This window comes from Theropithecus gelada, chromosome 10, assembly GCF_003255815.1.
Source record: "Theropithecus gelada isolate Dixy chromosome 10, Tgel_1.0, whole genome shotgun sequence".
Classification (NCBI taxonomy): domain Eukaryota; kingdom Metazoa; phylum Chordata; class Mammalia; order Primates; family Cercopithecidae; genus Theropithecus; species Theropithecus gelada.
The window spans coordinates 76,053,257-76,076,024 of NC_037678.1; the positions used below are offsets into that span (position 1 = coordinate 76,053,257).

Consider the following 22,768-nt stretch of genomic DNA (forward strand, 5'->3'; position numbering starts at 1 on the left):
CCTGCGTGCCTGCTTCAGCTGAGGCATCCATCTCCTCCTGCCCTTGGGCTGGGATTTACGCTACCACTCCCCTGGTTCTTAGGCCTGTGGACTCAGGCTGGAAACACACTCCCAGCTTTCCTGAGTCTCCAGCTCAAAGACAGCAGCAGGTCATGGTACTTCGCAGCCTCCATAATTGCATGAGTGAGTTCTTCCTGTATATATGTCTTTCTGGTTCTGTTTCTCTGAGAGGTCTGGCTGATACATACATGACCAAATCTTGCTTTTACAATGAGAAAAAGATTGGTAACTATTACTTTTAATTGGTAAATGGTATGCACCAAACCTAGCCAGCCTGCCTTCAGGGGGCGTCTCTGTAGCATTTTCTCAGACGTAAGTACAGCTTTTGAGAGTGTAACATGCCAAGCTCTGTACCCAATATTTGGCATATATAACCTTATCTGATCTTCACAATGCTCTCCATTTTAGGAAGCTGACATTCAGAAACATTCATTCTGTCACTTACCCAGGGTACACAGCATGCTCCCCAAAACTATATTATGGAAACACATGACCATTGAGTTGTGATGATATTTAATAGTTTGGCATAGAGGTCCTGAGCCTGGAGTGCTATGGGCACAACTCATGACCTATGTGAATGGTGCCTCCTGGACTTGTGCAGGGCACCAGCTTCAAGGGACTCTGCTGCCTCCAAGCAGTACCTGGGGGAATTGTCAGCAATCCTAAAAGCAAGCTCAACCTGCAAGGCTGCCTACCCCAGACAGACGATGCCCCCTCCAATTGAGCCATGATCCTATAGAGCCGTAGAAAATTGATCACCTCCTGCAGGAAGCCACGAGGGTGCTCGCATGGCTGGGAACTCTTTTTTCTCTAACTGTCCCAGACAATCTGCCACTTTCCTCCCTGCTTCTAAAAAAAAAAGTCATTATCTAAATTTTTATCGTAGGCAAAGTTATCAGTTTTTAGTAGGCCCATCCCTTAGCTCCCTTACTTGATCCATCCTCTTCAGGAAACCTTCCAGGATCCCATCTTCATTGTCTTCCTTGCTGGTTACACCATCTGGATCAGTTTTCTAGGGCTGCCATAAATAAGTACCACAGATTGGGTGGTACAATAGAAATAGAAATAGAATTAGAATTCTATTTCTTCACAGTTCTGGAGGCTGGAAGTCCAACATCAAGGTGCCAGCAGGTGTGCTTTCTTCTGAGGCCTCTCTCCTGAGCATGTAGTTGGCTCCTGCCTCTTTGTGTCTTCTCATGGTCTTTCCTCTGGGTATGTCTGTGCCCTAAGCCCCTCTTCTTACAAGGACACCAGTCATATTGGATTAGGGCCCACCCCAATAACTTCACTTAGTGTAATTACCTCTTTAAAGACCCTATCTCCAAACACAGTCATAAGAGGTTAAGGCTTCAACATACACATTGGAGGGGTGGTGAGACACGATGCAGCCTATGACATCACCTTTCTAGAAGTGTCATAAGAGTATGTCTGTGTCACCCTCAACGCAGTTCAAAGGAACTCTCAGGACTGTGAGGGCCTTGTGAGGACCCCACATTCACACACTCCCCATGCTTCTCACAATGAAGATGCCATTGTCTGAGTCACTGTGTTCCCCTGCACAGACTGGGTCAGGGCCCACCACTCACCTTAGGATCACCAGCAGTGCCTACCTCATAGTGCCCATGGCAGAGCAAATCGCAATGTTTCCACTCTGGATATAGCTCCTAAAGTCCAGCCACCACATCCCTAAGTCTGGCACAAAGTGAAGAGTTTCATGATCAACCAACTTGGTTTAGTTTGGCTCAGACCTAGGAAGATCCAAAACTTTACACTGGATCATGTTCCTCCCACACACAAATACACTGCAAACACACCTGGTTTGGAGTTATGCTGATTAGAAGTTAATTAACATAAAGCCTGGAGTGTTGGCTGTAATTCAGTGGGTGCTACAGAAAGACTGGCAAGGTCCCCTTCCTGCATGTTGCCCAATTCCAAATGCTGGGCGTGCCCACCACCCTGCATACAGCAGCTACCCACACATGGAATGTGTCCACTCAGGTTTCTTCATGGCCGAGACTCACCTTCCTGAGGCCCCAAGTCCAAGGTCAGGCGAAGCACCGCAGAGAGTATCAGAGGATCTCAAAGGCCCAAGTTGTTCCAGCTGGGTGCCCACTGGCCTCGCCCACTGTCCAGACTCACAGACTGGAGAATCCAATGAGAAGCCTGTAATTTTGATTTTCTTCTTTTCCCTGAATGACTCTGAATCTCCTTTTACCCCAACGCCTGGAAAAGGCCTTTTCTCACCAGCCAATCTGAAGACCCCTTTCTCTACACCACCTTTCAGTGAAGGAATGACAAGTGCTGGGGTTGCTATTTCTATCACACAGATAGCAAGACATTTATTGCGGACTAGACTCATCCCAAAGGAAGGTTTCCAGTCTCCAATGAGGGTCATCCAGCACAGCTGTTTCTTGAAGAAACAGCTCTGGACCTTTGATGAGCAGAAAAAAGAACGAAGGAATGATTCCACGTGTGATCAGGCCCAGATCCCCCACATAAAGTCTGTCGAAGGCCATTCTTAGCTTGAGAATTTTAAGACTAAGATTTTTCTCTGCCTCCCAAGGAAAAGGTCCATTGTGGTTCTGCTACACATTTGATTTCTTTTTTTTGAGACAGGGTCTCACTTGGTCACTCCAGCTGGGGTGCAGTGGCACAATCATAGCTCGCTGCAGCCTTGACCTCCCCCTTTTCAAGCGATCCTCCCACCTCAGCCTTCCAAGTAGCTGGAACCACAAGCATGTGTCACCATGCCAGGCTATTTTTTAAACTTTTTTTGTAGAGATGGGGTCTCACCACGTTTCCCAGGTCTCGAACTCCTGGGCTCAAGTAGTCCTCCCACCTTGGCCTCCCAAAGTGCTAGGATTACAGGCAGAAGCCACCACGCCCGGCCCACATTTGATTTTGACCAGCCACATTCAAGCTGCCACATTCGCCCAGGCTGTCAGGAGGTGGAGATGAATCCAACAAACAAACCAGGATGGGCTGTTTGGCTCTGTGCCGCCAAGCTATGGAAAATGCGAGGAAAAAAACCCACCATCTTGCTCCTGACGTAATCACCCTAAAGAGTAAGTAATTGGACAACAAAAACGTTGTTTAAGTAGGCTTCTCCCAGTTCCCAAAAGTAAAGCCACAATATAAAATGGCAGAGTATTTGCATTCTCCAAAGTGAGGGGCAACCTTCATTATAAAACCACACAGACCAGACAATATTATTCAGTAATAAAAAGGTATAAAGGACCGTTACATGCTACAACATGGATGAACCCTGAAAACATTACGCTGAGTGAAAGAAACCAGTCACAAAAGACCACACACGAGGAGGTTTCATTTATATAAAAATGTCCAGAAAGGGCAAATCTGTAGAAGCAAACCGTGGACTAGTGGTTTCTAGGGGTAGGAGGGAGGTGGGGGATGGGAACTGACTCCTAATGGGTACAGGGTTTCTGTCTGGTGTGAGTCTGGTGTGATAAAATGCGCTGGAATTAAATGGTAGCAATCAGTGAATATCTTTCTGACTGTACCAAATATCCCTGAGTGTACACCTTGAAGTGGTGAATCTCATGTTACGGGAATTACCCCAATGGGGCTATTTTTTAATTCTAATTTTTGTTTTTGTTTATTTATTTATTTTGAGACAGAGTCTCACCCAGGCTGGAGTGCAGTGGCGTGATCTTGGCTCACTGCAACCTCTGCCTCCCGAGTTCAAGCGATTCTTCTGTCTAAGCCTCCTGAGTAGTTAGGATTACAGGCTCGCGCCACCACCCCTGGCTAATTTTTGTGTTTTTAGTAGAGATGGGTTTTCACCATGTTGGTCGGGCTGGTCTCAAACTCCTGACCTCTGGGGATCCACCAGCCTCGGCCTCCCACAGTGTTAGGATTACAGGTATGAGCCCCTGCGCCTGGCTGATGATGCTTTTTTTTTTTTTTTTTTTTTTAATCACAGAATTACCTACCCAAGCACAGAGGTGACGAGAGGGTAGGGGGAGGGTTAGGCAGTTGATTGAGGTTTAATCTGTTGTAATAACATTTCTGCCCGCTTCCTTTTCTCACAAGTGTTCCAGAAAACAGTATATAGAGAAGCACAAATAGCTTTAGGTCTAGCACATTTCTAGACACTTGGTCCTAAGCCTTTTTTGGTTACAAAATCGAAGGCTAAATCAATGAAAGCTGAAAAATGAAATATGAGATTCTTGACCTTTAAGAAGGTAAGAAAAGTGAAAAGGAACGCAGTAATGTTTAATTATGGAGCAGCTGAGTTTAAAACCTGCTTGCCCCTGCTGTGATATGTAATACTTACAAGGCCTGCTGGTATCAAGAGCTGATGGGATCGTTACCAGGAGAATAGGCCCTTTGCCCATATGCGGCAGAAATGTGGTCCACTTTATTCTATCTAAAGTACTAAAATTTCCTCAAGAAAAAACTCTGGACCATTGGTGAACTAATAAATGCTCGGGGGTCTGGGAAGTGGCTTCATGCACCTGTTTTTGTGACAAGTTTAATACTGCCTTTTCTACTAGGTTATAAAATACCTCTCATATAGACTATTTCTTTTTTTTATTTTTTGTTATTTCACTTTAAGTTCTGGGATACATGTGCAGAATGTGCAGGTTTTACATAGGTATACATGTGCCATGTATACCTACCAACCTGTCATCTAGGTTTTAAGCCCCACATGTATTTGGTATTTGTCCTAATGCTCTCCCTCCCCTTGCCCCCCATCCACAAATAGGCCCTGGTGTGTGATGTCCCCCTCCCTGTGTCCATGTGTTCTCATTGTTCAACTCCCACTTATGAGTGAGAACATGCAGTGTTTGGTTTTCTGTTCCTGTGTTAGTTTGCTGAGACTGATGGCTTCCAGCTTCATTCATGTCCCTGCAAAGGACATGATCTCATTCTTCTTTATGGCTGCATAGTATTCCATGGTGTATATATGCCACATTTTCTTTATCCAGTCTACTTCTGATGTAGACTATTTCCACGCCTTTCATTCACCTGGTGGAAAGTCTATCCTTTTTCCTAAAGACGGCATTTCTCCTGACATCTCCATCTGCCCAGCTGTTCCTTCTCCACCTCACAGGAAAGTTATGCTGATGAGTAAGGACACACCCTTGTCACACACTGAGCTGTTTTGGCAAGACTAGGTGGTGTGAATACCAGGCCTTGTGACGGGGCGGGGGGCCTTGCTGGAGCATCAGCTTCTTCACTGCCCACGTTGCCTCTCTGCCTTACTCACTTGACCTACTTGCTATGTTCAGAGGCCTTGCTCGATCCTGTAAGACCCAGATGTCCCTTCTGAGTCATCGTGTGGCATTTGGCCTTGTCTTCCCTGACCTGCATTTACACCCAGTCCTCCTTCCCTGTGTGTCATCACATACCTGTGTGGCACTTCCAGATGGAGTCGGGAGAGCAGAGAAGATGGAAGCGAGGCATTGGTTCGTGTCCAGTTGGAAAACCAGCAATGTTTCCATGTGGCAGCTACTGTGGAGGGAAGAGAACACCCAGTCAACCCTTCAAATCAAGGACCTCCATGGTGGAGGTGGGCGTGGTCTACGAAGATGCTTGCCCCTGTGCTGAAGGGATCACTCCCCTCCTGCCCCACAGTAATTACCATTATCCAGAGATGGAAAGGAGAATGCATGGTTGAGCAAATGTTAGCTCTTTTCCTCCTTTTCCTGGACCACAAAGCTAAGCTGGATAGAAAAGCTTGCAGGGCAGAAACAGTTGTAAAAGAAATCCGTGGAGACACCCTAGATGTCCGCTGTTCCCATTCTGTTCCTTCCTCCCCACCCCACTCTCTTTGGCAAGACAGTCCTCCAGGGGGCACCTGCAATGAGTTACTTCCCACTGCACAGCCTCACTTGTCTCCAAGAACTAACCTCATCATTCAGACTCATCATGAATCCATACCTTAGAGTCTCTTGAGCCACCTCTAGGGTGCTTAGGGTGCTTATAATCCTCTGCTTATGTTGTTCCCTCCACCTAGAATGTCTTTCCCAATCCCTATCTCCAGCTGGCAAACTCTTAATGTATACATCAAGACCCAGCTGAGGCCAGGCATGGTGGCTCACATCTGTAATCCCAGCACTTTGGGAGGCTAAGGCTGGTGGATCACCTGAGGTCGGGAGTTCGAGACCAGCCTGGCCAACATAGTGAAACCCTCTCTCTACTAAAAATACAAAAATTAGTCAGGTGTGGTGGCACATGCCTGTAATCCCAGCTACTTGGGAGGTTGAGACAGGAGAATTGCTTGAACCCGGGAGACAGAGGTTGCAATGAGCCGAGATTATGCCACTGCACTCCAGGCTGGGCGACATCGCAAAAAAAAAAAAAAAAAAAAAAAGACGCAACTGAAATCTGAAATGTCAGCCTGATGAAGCCTACGAATCCTGCTCAGTATAATGTTTTAAATGCATAAAATAAGATACATAGGTTATAACATAAACTGATTAAACTAAAATATAGTTATCAAAATATGTTAATGCTCACTAAACTTAAATATTTAAAAACTCACTAAATAAGATATACTGAGGTGAGCCTAATAACAAACATAATGTAACAGTGATATGTGTAAAGGATATTTTGAGATTTGTTACGCCTGGAATTAGGTTGACCAACTTGTCCTGGCTTGTACCATACTTTCCCAGTTTAGCACTGAAAATCCTGTGTCCTGGAAACTCCCTCCACCTCTGGCAAACTGGCACTTGAGAACCCTGTGTCCTGGAGAATCCCTCAGTCCCTGGCGAACTGGGACCGTTGGTCACCCTCCCTGTAATGTGGCATGAAAGCATCTGTGATTGTTAGTGGTGTTATAATCACGGGTACGGCTAATGCTACTGTCAGTTGCTACCTGCATTCTTCATGGAGGAAAAGCTCTATTTCAGGTAGGGGTGAGTGAAAATAAAGATGTGATTGGTTTTTCCCATCCAAGTTCATGTATTTTCCAATTTCTGTCCATGGACAGCCCCCTTCCAGTTAAGAACCCCTGCAATTGGTAAGATGGAGTTAGGTCTACTCTCCTCTAATATTTATACTTTGTTCTTATACAATAATTTACCAAACTGTTGTAAATGTTTGTTTAAACAACACAACAAAAATTCTCCATTAAGCACCTTTCTTACAGGGTTGTAGGAGAATTAAAAGAAATGTATACAGGAGAAGCTGGCATGAAATAGGTCATTGTGGTACAACCAGAGCCCTCTTGCATGGTTGAATCTAAATTGGTTGAAAATTTTTGGAATACTGTTTGGCAGGTTCTACTAAAGTTGAACACACCCCATCCTATGACCCAGCATTCTGACTCCTGAGTATTTCCCCAACAGAAATGAGAGCTTATAGTCATCAAGAGACATGCCTAAGAATTTTCTAGCAACTGTATTCACAATAGCCCCAAATGAAGAATAACCCAAGAAGAACAGATCAAGAAGTTATGACCTTTCTAAACAACCATATACCACACAGCAATGAGAATTCACAAATAATATCTCAGCCAGGTTTGATGGCACACACCTGTAAGCCAGCACCTTGGGAGGCTGAGGCTGGAGGATCCCTTGAGGCTAGAAGTTCAAGACCAGCCTAGGCAGCATGACAAGACCTCACTTCTACCAAATGAAAAAAAAAATAGCCACTATGACTACATGTGCCTGTAGTCAATAGCTACTTGGGAAGCTGAGGCAAGAGGATCACTTGAGCCCAGGAATTTGAGACTACAGTGAGCCATGATGGCACCACTGCACTCCAGTCTGGGTAAGAGAGCAAGACCCTGTCTCTAAAAATTAAAAATTAAAAAGCAATTAAAAAAAAACAATAATAACATCTCTAGGGAACAATATTAATAAATCTCACAAGCATAATTTTGAACAAAAGAAACCAGCTACAAAACAATGCATATTATGCATATTGCTTGATTCCATTTGTATAAAAGGAGGGTGAAACCCCAGCCTGGAAGCTAGAAGTCAAGACAGTGGTTACCATTGAGGGGAGTGGGAATATTCTGCTGGTTACCTAAGGGTACTGAGTTTGTGAAAATCTACTGAATTTTGTACTATGGCACGTGCATTTTTCTATATTATGTTATACTTCAATAAAAGCATTCAATACGTTGGGTCCCCATTCCCACCTCTTGCCGGATCTCACCTGTAGCCACCACCACCAAGAAGTGACCTCTCCCTGCATTTTCCACTTGGGTTGGCTCTGCGGCTTGGCAAAGACTTTCCCCTGCTGAATCCATCCCTTTCTCCACAGTGCTTTGGACTTCCTCCTGGCCAAGGGCAACCACAGCCTCTGGCACGAACCTCTTCGGTTGTCTTCACAACCATCGGTGCTTCATTAATATTTCTGACAGGCCACTAATTAACATGTTAGCACATACCTGTGTATTCAAAGCAGCTTTTAGTCCTGAGCTTACTACCCTTTACACTATTTCAGGGAAGGATTTGTATTGTATTCTGCGGTTTCAACTGTGCCAAGCAGCAATTGATAAGCAGCAACCATAACAATGATGGGAGCAGCAGGCATGATACCCCCTGCACAGATGAGAAAACTGATTCTCAGTATAAACTTACGCCACCCCAAAGATGCCCAGCAAATTTACCATTTATTGTCTGAGGTGGAAATCACCTTCCATGAGAGTGAAGGCCAAAGCTCCCCTGTAACTGACGATGACCAAGCCCTGCAAAGCCAAGAGTGGTAGGCTGGGGATTAGAACTCATGTCTTTGGCTCATGTTCGCTCTCTGTGCAGCACCCTGGGACCCGCCCCCCTGAGAATGAACACCAACCTGAGCAACCCAGGTGTCCCCACTCTGACACAATAAGAACTGGACCCTCATCTGGTCCAGGTAGCCTCATCCTGGGGGATGCCTTTCTCCATTTGGACACTTTACTATGTATTTAGGGAGAGATGACAAACTGCAGAACAACTTATCAGGTTAATTATGCTTTTAAAAACATCACAGACAAGGAGCAAAGTGATGGGGAGGCTAAATGAGGAACTCGGTGGTGGCTGAGTCTGGCATTCTTTGCCCTTCTTCGGGTCTGCAGGTGGGCGTTTCTGCCCTTTCCTGGGCCTCTCCCTTCTGGACAACACGAGAGACAGATCACCTTAAAACACAGCCTTCATCCTGTACATGCCCGAAGCCTTCAGTGGCTTCCCATCTTCTATCTTCTCACCTACAAACATCCTGTTCCACATACACTGGGTGATTCCCGCATGAGAGGAAGAAATGCTTCAGTGGTCTCGGCTGGGCCAGAAGGACTATTGCTCTTCCTCACCTCCCATCCTTCCTCACCTCCCTCCCATCCTCCCCTTTCTCCCCCCTTCTCCCTGCCCTGAGTCAATTCCTCACAGCCAAGTTCCAAACACTGACTGCACTCTGACCAGGAAGGGCAGAAAACTGCAGAGGAAATGATCCATGAATATGCACGGCATTTGCCTCTCCAACCTGCGGTCACCCTCTGGGCTCCTGTTTTGCTTCTAAAACAACTCTATGCCACAGAACTTCAACTACCACCAGGTCTTCAACATGCTGCGCTTAAGAAAACAACAGTAACAACTGTAAAATTGTCTCCCTTATCCCTGTAAAATGTTCTCTCGCTGCTTTTGTATATTCCAACCAACTGCGATTTGGACCATTGAGCCTGCCCTCTGGTATGCGTCACTGACCAATAAGGGATAAAGGGAATCTAGATGCATCTAGATCCCAGGCACTGTGCTAGGTGCCAAGCAAACACATGTGAATGAAACACAGTCTTTCAACTTCTATGAGCTCAGCAGAATGTGTGAATGGGAGGCTCCGGTGACTACAGTAATAGGCTCTGCGCCAAGTGACAAGGGAACCACATGGAGACTCCTGGCTGGGTTTGGGAGGAGAATAGTGGGCAAACCATAAAGGAGGGTGAATTTAAGATTTTTGAAAAGCTATAGTCCAAATTCTAAGACCATCAAAGCTGAAAAATAGGCATATTCTAAGACCCAGCAAATCTACTCCTAAGAGTATATATTCAACAGAAATATGGGCACCAAGAAGAACATGCAAGAATATTCACGGCGGCCCTATTCATAAGATCCCAAATGAGAAACCACCCAAATGTCCATCAATAGGGAAATGGATAAGTAGGTTGTGGAATATTCTCCCAATGGAATGAATGATCTATAACTACACACAATGTGGGTGAACCTCAAATATGTAATTTGAGCAAAAGACAGACACAGAAGATTATATTCTATATAATTCTATGTATATGAAATACAAAATCAGACAAAACTAACCCATGGCATAGGACTCAGGAGAGTGGTCAGTATAGGGGAGGGAATCATGGCGTGAAGAGGCCATGAGGAGCTTTGTGCTATCACGCTCAGTTTCCTAATCTGGGTGCAGGTTACAATGGTGTGTTTGGTTTGTAAAAATACATAATGCTGGGCTGGGGGTGGTGGCTCACGCCTGTAATCCCAGCACTTTGGGAGGCCAAGGTGGGCGGATCACAAGATCAGGAAATCCAGACCATCCTGGCTAACATGGTGAAACCCCATCTCTACTAAAAATACAAAAAATTAGCCAAGTGTGGTGGCGCATGCCTGTAGTCTCAGCTACTCGGGAGGCTGAGGCAGGAGAATCACTTGAACCCAGGAGGTGGGGATTGCAGTGAACCAAAATGGCACCACTGCACTCCAGCCTGGGCGACAGAGTAAGACTCCATCAAAAAAACACCAAAAAACAAAAACAAAAAAAACAAAACAAAAAACATAATGCTGGACATTGCAAATATGTGCATCTTCTGTGTGGACCTCAGACTTGAATAAAAAGAAAAAATTAAGTATGTCTATTGCCTTAGTCCATTCAGGTTGCTATAATAAAATATCATAAACTGGGTGATTATAAACACCACATACTTATTTCTCACAGTTCTAGGGGCTGGCAAATCCAAGATCAAGGCACCAACAGATTGGGTGTCTGGTGAGAACCCACTTTGTGGTTCATAGATGGCCATCTTTCACTGTGTCACCACATGGCAGAAGGGACAGGGAGCACTCTCAGGCCTCTATTATAAGGGCACTAATCCCAATCATCAGGGCTTCACCCATATGACCTAATCGCCTCCCAAAGATCCACTTCCTAGTACCATTACCTTGGGGGTGAGAATTTCAACATATCAGTTGTTGAGGGGACACAACATTCAGACTATAACAGCTGTTTAGGTAGCTACACAGCTAAATAAGTATTATTTTCCAAATCACATTTCAGCTGTTTCTCTACCATTAAGCCATGGGCCAGCAATGGAACCCGGCTTATCCTTCTTGTGTTCTTCCTTTTTTGGCACAAATATGGTGGGTCAGCTTCCCAAACAGTAACCTCCCTGGTATAGTTCATTTGGCCTGGTAGGTTGTAGTCAAACGATCACTGTATTCACTTATAAATGCTCTCAAACCGGTCCAAGGTCTAATCAAAGCTGGAAATTGATCAAATAATGACTCATTCATGCATTCTAGAATTCAGCCATTTCCTGCTGCTTTTTTAGAAATTAGCACAATTTTCTATTATTTACGTGTTCTAGAGAACTATATCATAGACCCCTGCATCATGGAACACCCAGATCCCTGGTCTCCACCTCATTCTCCCTGCTTTCTCAAAGATGATCCATACACAATTCTATTTCCCAGACTATATAATGTAATCCACTTTATGTAACATAGTATAATTCACTTGGCCCTGGTCTCCCAGTTCTTTTGAAGAAATGAATGTTCTCACACTAATTCCTTGGCCTGTTTGATCTTTACAGGCAGGGAAGGGGGATGCGAGGCAGGATTGGGTCAGCTCCACATTCTCCACATCTGCTCATTGTTTTCTTGCCTTGTTTCAGCTTCCAGAGCTCCTCCCTGCTTCTCCAGCAATTTCAGTCTTCCACACTCCTCTGTGCCTTTGTAAACAGCCTTTTGTTCACTAACAAGAGGAATCTGCAGCCACGTCAGCTCTAAACCAACCTCCCACCATTCTCTGGGTAAAGTCCTACTCAGAAAGAGAATAGGAGGAAGAGGGATGGAGGGGGCTAGAGATGATTGTGTCTGGTGGGAACAGGCAGGGGGACAGTACACAGAGTTCAGAATGGGACAACGAGCCCGCCAAGGCTGCACTGCCAGCCTGGCTGGGTGACCTTGAGCCTATCTGGGCCCGTGACCTCACCATGCAAAGGAGCTGGACCAGAGAATTCTGAGTCCTTTCTAGCTCTAAACACTCTGGCCCTAAGCATCTATATGTTAAACAAAATTGTCCTAACGTTTGTCTCTGGGTACTGAAATATTAGGAGATTTTTATTTTTTCATCTCCATTTTGCAAACAGTCTGTTAAGATTACACTACTGTGTTTCTGTTTTGTGTGTATTCAGAAGCACAAAAAGGCTGTGGTTCTAGAAAGGAAATAGAAAAGTTCTTTAAAAACAAAGAAGTGGGGAAATGAAACAAATGTTAAAAGCAGAAGAGAAAGAAAAGCCCAACTGGAGGCCCCAAATCCACCCAGAGCCCTGAAGCCCGGGTTTCCCACCGACAGGCTGCAGTCTTTGTCCGCTCTCTGGCGCCCTCTGCTGGCCTTCTTGGTAACAACGGTTTAATTTGGTTTGCAAAAGTGCTCTGACGCGAATCCACCGTGAACACTGACGGGATTCACGTTCAGCATAAAAATCGCTTTCTGTTTACAGGAAAATCTTGCCCCATACTTTCCTCCATAATTCACTTTTAACTTTGCCTTGCAGTACTAATTGTATTGACCTTTGGGATAATTCAGTCCTTCAAGCATTCCCGGTCCAACATGCCAGGAAGTCTTCTCACGTGTCTTCCACTCCATACCTACCAGTCCTGTTTCCCCATTACCCGATGAAAGTGTGATGCCCCCACCCCGTGCCACACACACACACACACACACACACACACACACACACACCCTGTTGGTCCCACCGTCGGGGCGTGGTGGTCCAGGTGAACGCTTGCCGCCTTTTTGAGCTAAACCTCCCCCACAGAGGCTGTCAGCAAAGACTCCTTTGCTGTCCGAGGCTGGCCTTTAGGTGCAGGACACTATGCATGTCCAGCGAGGCTTGTTGAAGCCACATCTGTCATAGATATTGATGGGAAAAGCATTTTCCTTCTAACACGCCTAATTCCAATTCTAAAAGGCACCTCTCAAGTCTTGCTGAACTTCATCAAGATTTTCACGTAGTTTCCTTAGTAAAGTGTGATGAGAAGGTCCATCCTTCTCAGGATGAAGGAGTGGTCCAGGAAGCCCTGATTGGTCCTGCCAGGGAGGGAAGGGCTGCCTTATTTGGAGACCTGCAGGAATGCAGCTCCTATATAGCCGGGCGGACCTGGCTGCCAAGAGGGTGTGCTGGGGGACTGTGCAGCTCGAGGCTCCAGAGGCACGCTCCAGAGAGAGCCAAGGTACGTGAGGGGCCACTTCTGTGGTCAGGGTTGCTGGTTGCTTATCAAGGCTTTACTCCGGACTGAAAATCATGCAAGGATTTCCTTACTCCCACATCGGGGATCGGTCCCAAGTTCAGGGGAGACTTGCGAGGATACTCAGTCACCACCGGGCTTGCCTTTCTATAAGCTGGTGCTATAATAAAATGATACTTTAGGTTTGTTGGTTGGGATTTTGTTTTGCCTTTAAGCCTCTGCCTATGAAAATTAATTTCTTTCTCAAGAATGCTGTGCTTTTATTTTTTTTTATTTGACTCACCTGAAATGATCTATTATACCATTATTCTTATTTAAGATTTCTCCTTAAAAAAGGAATGAAATGGAGTATGGCCCGCTATTTAGGAGACTAATGAATGTTTGCTTCGTGCTTGGATCTCTTTGGAGAAAGCCAGTCTGAGTTGACTGTGCTCAGGGGGCAGAGAGAGTGGGGTGAGGGGGCCCAGGTGCTCATGACCACCCTGGGACAGAGACGAGGCGATGTCTCCAAGCAAGGAAAGGTCGGCGAGGCCTCTTCGCAGGCTTCTAGAGATGACTGGGTGTGCTTCTAGAGATCACTTCAGCTGTGTTTTGCCTTTTTTTTTTTTTAAATATAAGGAGCAATGTGGCATCAGAGTTGAACATTTTAACGGAAGAACATTAGCCACTTTTAGGGATGCTGCAGGGGGGGCGGTGGAGGGTGTGTGAGGGGCTAAACAAGCTCCCTGTCAGCCTCCTCCAGCTCTAGGGCCCCACGGCCTCACAGTAAATCTTCGCCTAGGAGACAGCTTAGGCAAGCTCCGCTCTGGGAACTCTTTCCGTTTCCCTGATCCACACAGACAAAGACCCAGGTGCTGGAATGCCCTGACAGTTGGCCTTGGGAAGTGGATTTCCCGGTGGCTATTGTAGTTCCAGGAGCCGAATGTGACAGGCAACCTCGAGGGGTGGGGTGAAGGGCTTTTCCATGACATCAGTGGCAGCGTTCAGATGTCCCAGGGCCACCTTGACCCAGGACCCTCCTGGTGTTCCCCCAGGCCCTCCTGTCTTCCCTTTCATCTCGTTTTCTCCAAAATTCCTCAAGGGCCCTGCCCTTTGCCCTTTGCCCAGCTCAGGGGGCATCATGCCCAGTGAGTGAAAAGCACAGTGTGTGAACACTGTCTTCTCCCGAAACCCAGATGGGCAGTGGGGCATTGCTAGTGGACACATGCAGTGCAGCATTAGACAGAGCCCAGTGCAGGTCTGCCACCTCCCCCCTGTGCAGCCTTGGGTAAATTACTTAACTTCTCTGAATCCCAGGACAATATTTATAACATGGGGATAATAATGCACCTACCTCATGTGAGAATTAAGTTAGGCAATGTCATAGAAGGGCTTAACACAGTGGCAGGCATGAAAAAAGTATGTAACAAAAAGCCAGTAGGATAAGCAGATGGTCACGCTGTCCTCCAGGCGTGAGATTGGAAATGATGCCTGGAGCGCACTTGACCCCTGGACATAGGGGAGACAGGGGTCCCTTTACTACGTTTCCGTCTTTCCCTCTCCCCCACCTTCCTCCTCCTCTCTCTCTCATTACTGCAAAGGCCTTTAGGATCAGCAGCCAGTGAATTCCTCAGAATGGATGGAAGAATGCACCCAAGACAGTGCCAGCTCACCGCAATAAAGAACAAAGAGGGGAGATTAAAAGTACAATCTAAAATCAGGCACCGTGGCTCGTGCCTGTAATCCCAGCACTTGGGAGGCTGAGGTGGGAGGATCACTTGAGCCTGGGCAACATGGTGAGACCCCGTTTCTACAAAATATATTTAAAAATTGGCTGGGTGTGGTAGTGTGCGCCTGCAGTCCCAGCTACTCTGGAGGCTGAGGCAAGAGGATTGCTTGAGCCCAGGAGTTCAGCACTGCAGTGAGCTATGATCATGCCACTGCACTCCAGCCTGAGGCCTGGGCAACAGAGTGAGATCCAGGTTCTATCTCTAAAATATGTGTGTGTGTATATATATATATATGCATATATACATACACACACACACACACACACACACATAGTCCATGCCCACAAGCATTTGATTCCAACTCTTCTATTGTATTTTCCTCCCAGGGATTTCTTGATTTGAAAGACTTGGGAGTATCAAAGAAAACTTACATGTATTAAGTCACCACTCCTTTATTTCCCATGCGTATTCAAAGCCTCTGTAATTGCCCTTTGCCGTGCTTGTCTGTCTAGGAAAACCAGGACCAGGGCCCTAAGTGAATGTAATCCTAGCAATAGCAAAGGAGCTCAGTGTTCGAGTTAAGCTTGCACAGCCCAAACATGGGGAAACAATTATGCTTTTGAGACCACATAAATAGCACAGGGATGCAATTCCTTCCTTAAAGTCTCCTGCACTCGGGAGGGGGCAGGGGAGCCCGGGGAGCCTGGTTGGGAGCTGATCCCTGCTGTTTCTCTGGCAGGTTCTGACACGATGAGGCAGCACCTGAGCCGGTGGTGGCTGGCCACTGTCTGCATGCTGCTCCTCAGCCACCTCTCCGTGGTCCAGGCCAGGGGCATTAAGCACAGAATCAAGTGGAACCGGAAGGCCCTGCCCAGCACTGCCCAGATCACCGAGGCCCAGGTGGCTGAGAACCGCCCGGGAGCCTTCATCAAGCAAGGCCGCAAGCTCAACATCGACTTCGGAGCCGAGGGTAACAGGTACTACGAGGCCAACTACTGGCAGTTCCCCGATGGCATCCACTACGACGGCTGCTCCGAGGCCAACGTGACCAAGGAGGTATTTGTCACCGGCTGCATCAACGCCACCCAGGCGGCAAACCAGGGGGAGTTCCAGAAGCCGGACAACAAGCTCCACCAGCGGGTCCTCTGGCGGCTGGTCCAGGAGCTCTGCTCCCTCAAGCGCTGCGAGTTTTGGTTGGAGAGGGGCGCGGGGCTTCGGGTCACCATGCACCAGCCAGTGCTCCTCTGCCTGCTGGCTTTCGTCTGGCTCATGGTTAAATAAGCTTGCCAGGAGACTGGTAGTGCAGAGCGCAGCAGCAAGCAAATCCCCGCAAGTGACCCAGCTCTTCTCCCCCAAACCTACGCGTGTTCTGAAGGTGCCCAGGAGCGGCTATGCACTCGCACTGCAAATGCCGCTCCCACATATGCGCCCTGGTATGTGCCTGTGTTCCGATAGATGGGGGACTGTGGCTTCTCCATCACTCCATTCTTAGCCCCTAGCAGAGCGTCTTATTTCAAAAGAAGGGTAAGTGCTTGCTATTCCCTTCCCTGAATACATTACTACTACTAGATTAGTAGTAATTGCTTGATGAGAAGAACACGTCAGGCACTGCGCCACCTGCTTCACAGCACTTCCCAACAACTCTTAGAAGTAGGTGCATTCCCATTTTACAGATAAGGAAACTGAGGCTCAGAGAGCTGAAGTAGTGCACCCGCATCACCAGCTAGAAAGTGGCAGAGCCAGGATTCAACCCTGGCTTGTCTAACCCCAGGTTTTCTGCTCTGTCCAATTCCAGAGCTGTCTCGTGATCACTTTATGGCTCACAGGGACCCACATCCAAACGTGTATCTCTAATGAAATTGTGGAAGCTCCATGTTTAGAAATAAATGAAAGCACCTGAGCTGGTGGCTGTGTACTTTGGTACATGGAGGCTATTTTAATCCTTCTAACTAAACTAAAATAGAATAAAGGAATTAAAGTAAAATAGAAGTAAAGCTAGACAAAGGCCCAGAAATCATATTGTAAGGAAATATTGGAAGCTGATTCCCAGAGCAGACCACATATACAGCAGGATATGTCTGTGGCATGAATATGTTCTTTCTCTTTTTCTTTTCTTTCTTTCTTTTTTTTTTTTTTTTGAGGTGGAGTTTTACTCTTGTCCCCCAGGTTGGAGTGCAATGGCACAATCTCGGCTCACTGCAACTTCTGCCTCCCAGGTTCAAGCACTTTTCGTGCCTCAGCCTCCCGAGTAGCTGGGATTACAGGTGCGTGCTATCATGCCTGGCTAATTTTGTATTTTTAGTAGAGACTGGGTTTCACCATGTTGGCCAGGCTGGTCTCGAACCCCTGATCTCAGGTGATCCACCCACCTGGGCCTCCCATAGTGCTGGGATTAGATTTTTTTTTTTTTTCAAAAGAAGGGTAAGTGTTTGCTGTTCCCATCCCTGAAACATTGCATATATTTAAGAAAAAAAAGAAATTTTAATGGCATATTTGCTTCTAATGTCCCCTAAACCTACGTGCATGTTTTATGTGCACCCATACGAGTATCTTTAAATGTAATCCCTTTATATCTGTGTTCTGTGCAAAGTCTCTCAGTTCTTTCAAGACAGCCTGGTGAAGGCCATCATCTCTGTAAACCACTTAGCACTACAAAAATCCAATTACTCACCCAGAAGGTTAAAAAAGAAACAAAACTGTGTCTTTAGGGAGACCCAATAAACAATTCAATCCATGCCATAAGCAGGAATTGATACACCACCTTATTAGCTAAAAATATATAAAACAAAATATGAATAATGTTTAAAATCTGTTTTAAATTTAAAACAATGAATTGAATGCTCTAAGAGGCTCCTACAGGCACTCTAGGCCACTCTCAGAGACTCCCAGGAGTTGTTGAACTATATTTGGAGAAAACAGCCACTGAATATTATCAATTCTCCTTTAAAGAGAGTTTGTAAGGGGGGAACATGCATTTTATCAGACAGTTTATCCAAAGCATTTCAGAACATGAGTGCTGATGAGGGCATCTCTTGTGCTGAGTCCCCTCGGCTATCAGTGTTCTTCTCAAGGACACATTTGGAAGGTTTTAACATTGAAAGTGAGCGGAGGACTTGGGGGCAGAGCAGCACAAAGAAACAGCCTTACACTGGGCACATGGAGGAGACGTCCACCCTGCAGCCAAGACTGGGGTTCACGCTGCTGCCAGCGCTACACTCGCCTTCTGATTCCACAGTCCTGTTAATTCTAGATCAGAGAGCAAGAAAAAAGTACAGAACATATCCTCTAAGCTTATTTCCTGCTTTCTAATTTAAAAAATAACAACAATGGCAAGAGAGAAAGAAAGAAAAAGTACTCAGAGGCTGACACTGACATTTCACTTCCTCGCTCTCCTAAGTTTAATTACAACAGCACGTGCAGCCACGTCAGCCAAATGACTTCATTTCTGATGTGAAAACGCTTAGGCCACGATGTCGTTCATTTTCTGTAATTGCTGTCTTTTCTCATTCTGTTAATAGTCCCAGCAACCAGACTTCAGTGGGGCGTGACGTGAATGTATACATGGTGATTCAAATGCAAAATTTGTTTATGGAGCTTTTAATCAAAAGCGTGTGTGCTTGAACATTCTTGCTCAAGTAGATGAATCATGGGGTGGAATAAAGGCTTAGTGAACCTGGTTTTTCACTTTAGCAAAGGGGCATGGAGTGCCTACTATGTGCAAGACATTGGGAGGGGCTTCGGAATTTTTCTGGATATTGTCATTTTGCAGTGTGAATAATTTTGCCAACCATTGCTTTCTCAGCCCCTGCTAAGTGTTGACTTTTTAAAATATAAGTTTATTGTAAAAGTGACATGAAAATTACAACAGATATTCCAAACCAAAATAATACAATGATCCTAGCATCTGATTGGGTCAGTGTTTGCTGCTTCCCCTGTACTTTCCTAGTTTTTAACCATTTGCATATAGAAACTTTCATATGCGCAATAAAAAAGGTGTGGTTTTATATTCTAAATTTTTACTTAACTTCATTCAATGCTTTTTACTCATTTTTCTATACCTTTTTTTTTTTTGAGGCGGAGTCTCATTCTGTTGCCCAGGCTGGAGTACAGTAGCATGATCTTGACTCACTGCAACCTCCGCCTCCCAGGTTTAAGCAATTCTTATGCCTCAGCCTCCCAAGTAGCTGGGATTACAGGTGCCCACCACCAAGCTCAGAAATATTGTTTTTGTGTTTTTGGTAGAGACAGTGTTTTGCCGTGTAGGCCAGGCTGGTCTCGAACTCCTGACATCAGGTGATCCTCCCACCTCGGCCTCCCAAAGTGCTGGGATTGCAGGGGTGAGCCACCATGCCCTGCTTACTCTTTGTTTTCTTTCCTCCCCACCCATCGTCCCCAGTCCCGCCCCCTCCTTCCAGCCTCCACCTTAACTGTGCTCAGATACATAAGTGAGGGTTTTTTAACTTGATTATGCCTTTTAAAAGTACTATGTATGTAAAATATTTATTCATCTGCAATTTGGCTTACCTAACTTAACATTGCCTCATGAAACTCTTTGGAACAACAGCTATCTAGATAGCTGGCTCATGCTTTTGGATTGCTACATAATCTCACTTAATACAGATGTATGGATTGATTGAATCATTGCCTGTTGATGAGCCTTCAGATTACTTCCAGTTTTTTGCCACTGCAAACAATAAACATCCTTGTACATACTACATTGCAGTCGGGTAGTTTTGTTTCTGCGGAATAGATTCACACGTGCAAATTTTCTGGAACAAAGCTTGTGTGTAATTTAAATTTTACCAGCTGTGACCAGGTTATGTTCGCACATAGCTGGAGCAAATCCTATTCCCACCAGCTGTTTATGGCATTAATTTGGAACAGTTTCTGTCATCTAAGCATGAGAAGCCACCTTTTCTACAAATGTTGCCTAAGCATCTTCTCTCTTTTGCAAATGGCACACCTAAAGCTCTCTAAAACTTTTGGCCATGAGGACCATTTGAAAATCCTCCTAAAACTGTTAGCAATTCTCATTCTAAACCTGGTCCTTGGCCCAAAACATCTGCCTGAGAAGCCTGGAAAACAGGCAGTGAGTGTGCAGGCTTCCAATTCAGAGGGTGGTGTGTCTGCACAGCTCCACACAACCCAGCCACTGGGAAGGCTTGAGGTGAGCTTATGCCCTGGCCTTTTTCCTGACTTTTACTAAAATTACACATGCAAGTATTTGCATTTCAGCCAGAATACCCTCTAGATCCAAAAGCTCAAAAGGAGCAGAGAATTGAGAACACTATTAAAGTAGCCCATGCTGTTCCTCCCCTCCAGGCTCTGGCAGACAATCAGCATTTTCCTGGAGCCCCTCACATCCCACCTTGCTTAAGATATGCCTGACAGTGTCTAGAAACTCCACCCTCTGGTCCTAATAGGGTGTCCCGAGCAGTGGCCTTAAGTTTGTCTTGAGCTGCCCGCACTCTCTACCTCAAGCTTTCTGACAACAAGTGACTGGATTGGGGTGGTGGCTGACTGGGTCAAGGACTCCAGGCCCTACATGGTACCTATGATGTGGTCACATCTTGTTCCTTCACCCAAGACTTTTTTCATCATGGCTGGAGATGGATGGACACGTGTACCCTAAGCTGTCTCTGTGTTGGTGCATGGCACATCCACATCCTGAGTCTACCAGGGTCTCTACTGAAATGTGACAGCAGGGCTCGTGTGCCCTCGTGTAACCAGCACTGTCACAGACCACACCTGCCAGGCGAGTGATCAAGAAGACTTACACAGACTTGGCATCATGACCAGTTTCAGTTTTTCCAGCTCAGACACTGCTCTGTTGAGGAACAGACTTCTTGGTGAGCCTGGCTCAGACCAGAGGCTAAGAGTTTGCTGTCTACCCAGAGACCACGAGTCAGAGATGAGCGAGGGCCTCTTCCTCCCTTATCCTCAGTGCTGGCAGAGGACCCCACTTCAGTGGGCATCCAGCTTCCCCAGTGGAAGAAAAGGGAGCCCAAACCTCATGCCTCTGGGAATGCATCCCTACAAAATGGGAATAGCTCAAATATTTCCTGCAAAAATGAGACTAAAATACTATGCCTTTGAGAAATCTCAAAGCACATTCCAGATCATCCAAAGACTGCCCCGGAAAAATAGACTCAGCTGTTTCCTCTGGCAAATGGGAGCCTTCCCCTGGGCCCATGGCTTTAGGGAGCCTCACTTTGGAGCAGGAGCATGCACGGGGAAGCGACCGAGATTCCACCCCCAGAGCACTAAAGCCCCAAGGCCTCCCTCCCACACTGAGCCCCAGACCCCAAATAGAGGGTGGGGGAATCTGTTCCTCTGGCATTGGGTGAGAGGCCTCAGACTGAAATGAGCCCCATGCGCTGACCATGCCCCTTCTAAAGGGACCTTCCTGGTCAGCACAAAGCCGACCCCCAAAAAGAGCTCGTCCTCCAATACTCAAGTGTCATCCCTGTACCCTGGACTGAACTGTAATGAGCACACAAATTCCCTGGAATCTTGGTAAAATGCACCTTCTGCTTCAGCAGGTTTGGAGTGGACCAGATTCTACATTCCTTTTCTTTTCTTTTTCTTTTTTTTCTTTTTTTTTTTTTTTGAGACGGAGTTTCCCTCTTTTTTCCCAGGCTGGAGTGCAATGGTGTGATCTCAGCTCACTGTAACCTCTGCCTCCCAGGTTCAAGCGATTCTCCTGCCTCACCCTCCCGAGTAGCTGGGATTATAGGCATGCGCCACCACACCTGGCTAATTTTGTATTTTTAGTAGAGATGGGCTCTCTCCATTTTGGTCAGCGTGGTCTGGAACTCCGCCGCCTGCCTCGGCCTCCCAAAGTCCTGGGATTACAGGCATGAGCCACTGCACTGAGCCCCAGATTCTACATTTCTAACAAGTGTCACTGCCTCCTCCAAGATGCCCTGAACCCTGAACTGAGCTTCATCCCTCCATCCGCCCCCCCACCCTCCCATTCGTCCTGGGGATTCCCAGATCTTATTTTAATGCAAACCCTTTTGTGAGAAAGTATTGCAAGAAAGCGTTGCTTTCTTAAACAATGCAAATTGTTTTGACTCCAACAGGTTTGGCCATAATCTGTGGAAGGAAATTGGCAGAAGGCCAGAGAGGAACTAGAGGAAGCTGGAAGCAGGCAGGTCAAGGCCAGAGGAACTCACACAGCTGGCCTCCCTGGATGGTGAGAGGTGGGTGGTGGGGAGGGAGAGGGGAGGCACTGACTGGGGGGAGGAGACCATCCATGCACCCCGTGTCCAAGGGAGAATTACATGCACAGGCTTATCAGAGGTGACACCAGCATCCAGCAGGGAAAGGTGTTTTGCAACCAGGAGCTCCGTGCTCAAAAAATAACATTCAGCACCAAGGAGAGGGATTTTCAAGAACAAAGCAGAGGTTAAGGTGCAGGCAGGGTCCTGGCTAGGTGCAAGCCACGTCGATTGTGTTGTGCTGGTATTTCTAAATCTGTAACTAAGATTCTAACTTTTTTAATTGGCTGTTTTGGCTCGGGGCTACTTAGCAATCAAGAACAAAATGGGGGCACTTATGGCA

General features: G+C 46.3%; 1 protein-coding gene across 1 annotated transcript; it reads left to right on the forward strand.

Moving 5' to 3' along the window:
* Positions 1–13,386: 13,386 nt before the first annotated feature.
* Positions 13,387–16,592, forward strand: PRND (prion like protein doppel). Its single transcript, XM_025399937.1, has 2 exons — positions 13,387–13,478; positions 15,942–16,592. Exon 2 carries the CDS (start codon positions 15,953–15,955, stop codon positions 16,481–16,483), a length of 531 nt encoding a protein of 176 aa, XP_025255722.1. The 5' UTR covers positions 13,387–13,478; positions 15,942–15,952; the 3' UTR covers positions 16,484–16,592.
* The last annotated feature ends 6,176 nt before the right edge of the window (positions 16,593–22,768 follow it).

Excerpts from the sequence above, each read along its gene's own strand:
- PRND (XM_025399937.1), top strand. The coding sequence starts at position 15,953 with ATGAGGCAGCACCTGAGCCGGTGGTGGCTGGCCACTGTCTGCATGCTG.